The sequence below is a fragment of the Octopus bimaculoides genome, chromosome 6, assembly GCF_001194135.2.
Source record: "Octopus bimaculoides isolate UCB-OBI-ISO-001 chromosome 6, ASM119413v2, whole genome shotgun sequence".
NCBI classification, from domain to species: domain Eukaryota; kingdom Metazoa; phylum Mollusca; class Cephalopoda; order Octopoda; family Octopodidae; genus Octopus; species Octopus bimaculoides.
In genome coordinates this window covers 90,988,702-90,997,334 of record NC_068986.1, presented here as the reverse complement: position 1 = coordinate 90,997,334, position 8,633 = coordinate 90,988,702, and the positions used below count along the sequence as shown (strand labels likewise).

Here is an 8,633-nt window from a genome sequence, read left to right as displayed (position 1 = left end):
TGGCCTCCGTAGGATTTTCGAGCGAGATCGTTGCCAGTGCCCCTGGACTGGCTTGTGCAGGTGGCACATAAAAGACACCATTTCGAGCGTGGCTGTTGCCAGTATCGCCTGACTGGCCTTCGTGCAGGTGACACGTAAAAGCACCCACTACACTCTCTGAGTGGTTGGCGTTAGGAAGGGCATCCAGCTGTAGAAACTCTGCCAAATTTAGATTGGAGCCTGGTGTTGCCATCCGGTTTCACCAGTCCTCAGTCAAGTCGTCCAACCCATGCTAGCATGGAAAGCGGACGTTAAACGATGATGATGATAGTAGTGAGTTGGCAGAATCGTTAGCACGCTGGATGAAATGCTTCACAGTATTTCATCCGTTGCTATATTCTGAGTTCAAATTCTGCTGTGGTCAATTTTGTCTTTCATCCTTTCAGGGTTGATAAATTAAGTCCCAGTGAAATACTGGGGTCGATGTTATCAACTAGTCCCCTCCTCCAAATTTCAGGCTTTTTGAGCCTTTAGTAAAAAGGATTATTATTATTATTATTGTTGTTGTTGTTGTTGTTATTATTATTTCACCAGTCCTCAGTCAAATCGTCCAACCCATGCTGGAAAGCGGACGTTAAACGATGATGATGATGATGATGATGATGATTATTATAGGTGGTGAAGGGGCAGAATCATTAGCACACCAGACAAAAAGCTAAGCAGCATTTCTTCCAGCTTTATGTTCTGAGTTCATATGGTTTTGAGGTCAACTTTTGTTCTTTCAAGGCTGATAAAATAAGTATCAGTTGTAATAGACTAGCCCTCGACTTTGAAATTTCAGGTCTTATGCCTATTGTAGAAAGAATTATCATTATGAAGGGTGGTGGACTGTCAATGGACAACATGTCTTGTGGTGTATCTTCCAGCACTCTATGTTCTAGGTTTAGATCCTGCTAACATGAAATAATATATAAATAGTAGAATTACACATGTTAGATAAACACTCTATTTATTGGTTGTCTCTGAGGAGTTCTTGTAGAACTGTGTGTGTGAGAGTGAGAGAGAGAGAGAGAGAGAGAGAGAGAGAGAGAGAGAGAGAGAGAGAGAGAGAGAGAGAGAGAGATAGAGAGAGAGAGATTGTCTTTCAAGTATTTAGAGATCCCACCTCTCTCTCAAAACATTCCGTTTATCCTCATCATTTGACGAGGGGGTTGTTGTTCACACATTGTAGTTGGGTTGCTGCCAGTTAACTAGTCATTTTAGCAGTGGGCTCACATGTCCTTTATTATGAAGTATATTTCAAGTTGTAGTATTAAATGCCTGAACTTTACATTTGATCCCCATATAAAAGACATTAAATAGGTTGCTTGTTCAAGGAAATTTGACTGTTACCTTGAACAGTTTATGTACTTCAAAAGTACGCATGCAATTGGTGAATAAATAATTAGGTAGGTAAGGTAGCTATGTAAATGAGAAACTTGCATTTTGCCTGGTTCTGTTGACTCCATTCCCAAGCAGCAAACAAAATTGTTTTTTGCTTTCTTTTCCTGTCAATTATTATTAGGTTTTACTGTATCTGATATACTTACAAGCAGAATCCAGAGAGAAAAAGAGAGAACTAAACTCACTTACTAGACTAGTAATTTGTCAAGCCCAAAAGATAAAAGGTAAACTCTAGCATCGCAAAACTTGAACTTAAAGCACAGAGAACTGAAATGGGTACCACAAACCATTCTATCTAACACTATATTCTACAAATTTGCTGCTTTAGCTAAGGGATAAGAAGAATAGAACATTCTAATAAAAGATTTAGCAGTCCATGAACACTTCCTAGGTGTTACTTGTGGCAGATAAGTACACCAGTTATTAAAAAAAACGGGAAAAAATCCAGTAACTTACATATAAATATAGATAAAAAATTCAATATATAAAGATATTTTGTGAATTTTTTTTTTCCTAGAAGGTAAATCACAAACAGACTGATATTATCTATATTTCAAGAAAACTCTATTATCAATTATTTTCCTGAGCTCAGTCATTGATTTCTTAAGAAACTTTTCTGGCTTTTAATCTCCTCTAACTTTTTTTTTTTTTTTTGCTACACTATATTTCAGTTGATTCTATCTCTGATCAACTTCAGATGTCTTATGTTTACAAATTAATACATCTCTAGGCTGAGTTTTAACTCAAGATTTTGATTTCTAATCATATGGTTTTGACTGCGGACAACCTGACCATGAATATCTAGATATCTAAAGAGGTATCTGAAGACAAATAAAAGGCAAGCCAATCACAATGCAGTGTAGCAGGAAAATAGTATTCTACAGACATGTAGCTTGGCATAGTATGACAAGGCCGAACTTTTGAGATTAATGTTCTTGTAAACATGAAATGACCAGTGGATTAACAGTTCTTGGGTCTGAATTTCTCATCAGCTGCAATACTTATTAATTGTTTGAAAATAAAACTGACTGGTATTTTTACACTAAGAAGACAATAATTTCTATCATATGCAAAAATAACAGTGTCACTTAAAACAGTGCAGCAAAAATATGAATGTCAATAGACAAAAAAATGTGTAGATATTCTTGAAAAGCTTAGTTCCTTCTCCTTTCTAGTAGATTGTTAAGTGACTATATCATCCCTTATAACAATGACTGAGTTGGTCTATCTCTTAGCAAGACAACAGTGTATCTCAGATCCTGGCCAGATAGATCTTCTGAGGATATAACTTATGGTACACAAGAATGGTATTTAGGAAGACATTATTTCTACTCTTTCTAATACTACTGAATCTGGTACCCTAGGACTTGTCTAAACAAGATACTTTATTTTCATGGATCATATCAATACGTTTCTTAATTTAAAAAATATTTCTTTACATTTAGAGTTCAAATCCTGCTGAGGATGACTTCACCTTTCATATTTCCAGGGTTGTTGCTTTTAGCAGAAGTCAGCCTTAAAAGAAAATACAGATCTTAAGATGAAAGACTTTCCAGTGATGACCACTTCACCATTTTTCAGACAATGATTTACGACAACATTATTTAACGTATCTTCCCAAACATCAGAGTTAATTTAATCTTCTGTACTATCCCCAAAATGTTTAGCTTTATACCAATGTAAAAATATTTTTTTATTTTATTTATTTAGGTTGAAAAAAAATTATTTATCAATTAATTCAGAATGCAGTTACTTAAATTAGTAAACCAAATCATTGACTTCATTTAAAGTACAAGTCAAGACCATTTTCACATTATTGATGTTGCATAAAATAAGGTGAAAACAAACTGAATAAATGAACAGTGATTCGAAATTGATGTATTAGGTGAAATAAACAAAGCGTGTTGATTTAAGCAAATCAGTTTCTTTTTTATTTACAAATGTAATCATAAAAGCAGCAGGCAGGCAGAATTGTTACCATGCCAGACAAAATGGTTAGTGGCATTTCTTTTGGTTCTTTTCATTCTGAGTTCAAATGCCACTGAGGTAAACTTTGCACTTCATCGTTTTGATTGATAAAATAAGTACTAGCTGAGCACTGAGGTCAAAGTAATCAATTTCCCTCTTCTTCCAAAATTGCTAACTCTGCACCAAAATTAAGAAATTTATATATAGTCTTGTATATATATATAAGCACTGGTGGATGAAATTCCTCAAAAGTGCATAATGAGCAAAGTGATGTTTTACATGAACAAAATATATACTTTATGGTGCAGGCATGGGTGTGTAATTGAGAAATTCAATCATGTAGGTCTTCTGGACTCAGTCCTACTGTGCAACACCTTAGGTGTCTTCTACTACAGACTTGGACAAACCAAAGCCTCATGAGTGGATTTGGTAGTTGGAAAAGGAAAGAGGACTGGTATGTGTGTGTATTGTATATATATGTATATAGGAAAGTTGGTTATACATCATTAGATGTATACCTGACTTTCCTATATAAAATTAATGAATATAACGATACGCTGAACTCCAGACTATCAACTTAAACAACACATTTATTCAGGTGGTAAATATATACATCTTTAGCTCTTGTTGTTACAGCTTCTGTGTGTATGAGCATAGTTGTTGGGACGTTGTTATGTAGTTGTAAGCGAGCTGTCGAGTGTAAGTCCGAAAGATGTAGAGAGACAGCAAAAACACGTCCATGCTCTATTGCTGGCCAGCAAGAAAGAGAATGAATTGAGCGGGTACGCTTGCTTGTTTAATTCTACGCATGCGTGAGACTATGCATGCGCACGGCGTTACTACATATATAATTGTAGTATCAATATAACAAGTATAAGAAATCATAGACAATATGTTTAATAAAGAAAGAGAGAGAGGTAGAGAGAGAGAGAGAGAGAGAGAGAGAGAGCATAGGATAGAAAGTAGGGATGAAGGCAAAGGAATTTAGTGAAAAACTGTATTTTGTTAATAATTCAACATTGACTCTACTTCTCACCCTCATGTGTACTGCGGTTTATATAAGGTACTAGGATTTATATAATGAACAATACCTTTGAAAGCAGAGCTACAGCATGGCCACAGCCAAATGACTCAAGTAAAAGAAAGAAATGAATGATAGTATTCTAATTGAAATCCTTAACCCAAATGCACACAAGCTTCCTCATAACACTACATAGTCATACAACCTATTCTCAGCTCATTCCTTTACAATTACTTCAAATTCTCTATATTCATTATGTGCTTCATTGTCATGTAGTATCAGTCTTTATACGTATATCCCATATAATCTGGGATTTTTTGTTCAACCAGAAAAATCTTTTGTTGCCTCTACCACATTATATGTTACACTTTAGTGGTCATGTTTGTTGGTAATTTCCCAATTAATAAAATGCTCACACTGTTAATTATGTAGATATTTCTTTATTATTTTAGTTCATCACTGTTTGCTACTGTAACTGCCATAGAGATCAATGAGTATGTCAGATATCAATGGGTAGGTTGTAAAGATCAGTTGTTAGGTCAGAAAAATGTGATGAAAGGCTGAAAATAATATTATGTAAAATAATGATTTCTTGCAAAGGCACAAGATCTCAAATTTTTCGAAGTAAGAAATAGTGGATTATATCAACCTCAATACTTGAATAATAATTATTTTACTGACCCTGGCAAGATGAAGGCAAAGTTGACCATGGTGAGATTTGAACTCAGAGTGTAAAACAATATAACAAACTACTAGAATCTACTGATTCTACCAATCCACCTGATTTTATGAATAACAAACTAATGCAACTCTACTGAAATACAATATCTGTTTTCATGCTATTTAAGATCAAATCTTATAACAAAAATAAATCATAGAAACACTTTGTATGTATGGGTGTACACACACACACACACACACACGGACACGCACACACACACATTTCGTATATCATCATCATCATTTTTATCATACATCTGTCTTCCATGCTGGTATGGGTTGGATGGTTTGAAAGGAACTGGTAAGCCAGAGAACTGTACCAAGCTCCACTGTCTGCTTTTTTATGATTGGATGCCCTTCCAAATGGCAGCCACTTTATAGATTGGACTGGGTGTTTTTTATATAGCACCAATATCAGTGAGGTCACTGAGGAACTTGCAAGACAAAGATCCTGCAATTGAAATGGAGAGTGATATTGAGAGAGGTGGTTTTGTGCCAGGTGATGAGAGGTTAAAGTATGACAGGGATAGAAACAGGTATCTAGCTGTAGAGAAAATATATGCTTACCCCAGTTGGAGGAAAGTGAGATTAGACAGAGTGAGAGTAAGAGAGATGGTGACAATGTGCCAGGACATACTCTCAAGGTACAAGGACATGAATATAAACAGAATGGTAAAGGATTGTCCAGGGTGCATGAGCAGGGAGTTCAGGAAAGTGCAAAGGGAAAGAGGGGAGAGAAAGGAGGTAATGCAGTGAGTGGTGAAACATGAGTATATGGGATGGGGAGACATGATAGCAATGATACAATTGGCAGGGAGAAAATTGGGAAGAAAGATGACAGAGTGGTGTTGGGCTGCTGGAGTGGGGAGGGAGAGATAAGCATAGAGCATATGTCATCTAAGAATCCATAAATCAGAAAATAATAGGCACTCGTTTGTCTAAAGAGTGGGTATATAAATCAAAGTATACAGTATTATAAATTCATTACAGCCAATCTTATAAATCAGTATCATACCGGATATTAGATAAACAAACAATTACCTAATAAAGTATGCTTATCAAAGATGGTGGGTATAGAAAAAATGGCAACTGCTTTCTGTTATATATAAACTGATGCACGCCTTTAAGTGTTATCAAACTTGAATGATTAGTTTTGATTATCAATAAATTAAACACTTACCAACGATTGAAAAGAAAGTTTAGCCATTCAGCTGTCTCATTTTGACGTAATGCACGTTTCCTGTGCACAGCAAGTTGTTCCAAGCTGGATATCTTACGTATCAGGTTAAACAGTTTAGTTTTCCAAATGCTAAACAGAATTCCAATTAGACCCAACGTCCATATAAAGGAAAAACCAAATGCACCAAGTAGCCAGGCGATGGCCACAATACTGGCCACAAACAGGTAAAAATAACCCATATCTCGATTTAGTCTTTGGGTCTGCAGTTGTTCTTCAGGTGAAATCTTATTTTTCTCCTTGAATTTAAGGGGGCACATTTTCACTTTTTTTTTTTATTACAGTGAGAGAAAATGGGAAATGTAAGTTTTGGTTCTTTTACTGTTTTTTTTTTTTTTTTTTTTTTAACACAACTTTTTATCACAGAAAGACTAAATCAATTTCAGGGTGGATAGGTAAATTGCATTAGAGTAAAGTGCAGCTTTCATGTCCAATGACTGAATTTTTACAAATATTTGCAGCATCTAGAAAATAATAAAAGAGTTGTTTCAGATGTGACAATATTGTATTAAACATAACATTGCATTAGGTATGATAATGTTACATTAGAAATGATAATGTTGCATTAGAAATGATAATGCTGCATTAGAAATGATAACATTGCATTAGATATGATAATGTTGCATTAGAAACGATAATGTTGCATTAGACACAATAACAAAGAAAACAATGAGTTCATTGTATGCAGGGTAGAAATGGATTACAACTCACCAGGAAAGAGTAAAGAGGAGATAGAATGCAGCAATAAGAGACAGAAGTATATGCATAGTATACTGAATATAACACAAGAAGACAGAAAAGTGAATTGTGAAAGAGCTATAAAAAGTAATGAGTGTATAGGCACATAAAGAGTAGTGTTGGCAAATTTCAGTAACCATGTCATTTTTGGAGGATACAGTACCATGACAGCTAACAACCAATGCAGGTAATTTATTCCATGCTTCAAGTATTCTGAGCATGAAAAAAATGTTTTTGAAAGTCATGGGTACTGTGCTGCGTTTTGTTTTATAAGCATGTCCACAAATGGAAGCGAGATTGGACTTAAAAAGGTGGCTAAAGTTATTGTAAAGATGGTAGATAATGTTGAGAGTTTCTACCAAGTCAGCAGCTAGATGTTGAAGATTTAGTGTGTCTATGCCCTGAGAAGTCATTCAAGATATGGTAGGTAACTGAAACAGGATATTTATATAGTTGCACATCTCTGAACAGCTTCCAACAGACTGATATTCTGAACAAGACGGTGTCAGGACAAAATCCCACTGGACAAATTTTAAACAAAAATATATCAACTAATAAATATTAGAAATTTTTTTTATAAAATTTCACTTTCTAAAAATATTTTAATGTAAGGGAAGAACAATATCCCAGGGAATATTGACTGTCGAGTGATTTTGTTCAGGGGGGAATTTTGTCAGAGAGGTTGTCCTTGGGGAAATTTTGTCCTAGTACCTTCTAGACAGATGCAAACTGTCATCATCATCATCATCATCATTTAACGTCCGCTTTCCATGCTAGCATGGGTTGGACGATTTGACTGAGGACTGGTGAACCAGATGGCTACACCAGGCTCCAGTCTGATTTGGCAGAGTTTCTACAGCTGGATGCCCTTCCTAACGCCAACCACTCCAAGAGTGTAGTGGATGCTTTTACGTGCCACCGGCACGAAGGCCAGTCTGAGGGTACTGGCAACGGCCACGCTCAAAATGGTGTATTTTACGTGCCACCTGCACTGTAAGTGTGGATTTACCATAGCTATTTATAAGCCTTAACCCTTTAGCATTTAAACTGACCATATCCAGCTCAAGTATTCTACCTGTTATGTGTTCAAATATGCCAAATTTGGCTTTTCACACTACCCTTCAATGTCATTCTAATAATGAATTGTAGATATAATTGTTAATAAATTAAATTGTTGACTAAGATTAGCTCTCAAAATGCCACCAAATGGAAATCGGAACAGAATACCTCCAGAAGCATGTTTTTATATATAGCTAGAGTATTAAGAATGCCTATAAGGCAAAATAACTAAACAGTTACTAATTATACTATTTTTGACTGCTTACAATATGAGGCATTTCAAATCTATGTTAGATAGACTAACAGTATTTACTAGAATGATTTTTAAAATATTAGTCATTGAGCTAAAGCAGTTCTTTCTTCACTGTATAAATATTTCTAATTTGCATTAAATATATTTACACAGACTCAAATAATGTTTTATGCAGATGGTGTGTTTGAATAATATCTCACACTAAATGTTTACTT

General features: G+C 35.2%; 1 protein-coding gene across 4 annotated transcripts in view; it reads right to left on the bottom strand.

Moving 5' to 3' along the window:
- Positions 1-6,832, bottom strand: part of LOC106869820 (uncharacterized) — a 172,127-nt gene extending 165,295 nt beyond the window's left edge. For all 4 annotated transcript variants that reach the window (XM_052968961.1, XM_014915708.2, XM_052968963.1 and 1 more), the window contains exon 1: positions 6,312-6,832. In XM_052968961.1, coding sequence (XP_052824921.1) covers positions 6,312-6,628 — 317 coding nt within the window. In that variant the 5' untranslated portion in view covers positions 6,629-6,832. The remainder of the gene's footprint in view (positions 1-6,311) is intronic.
- Positions 6,833-8,633: the final 1,801 nt, after the last annotated feature.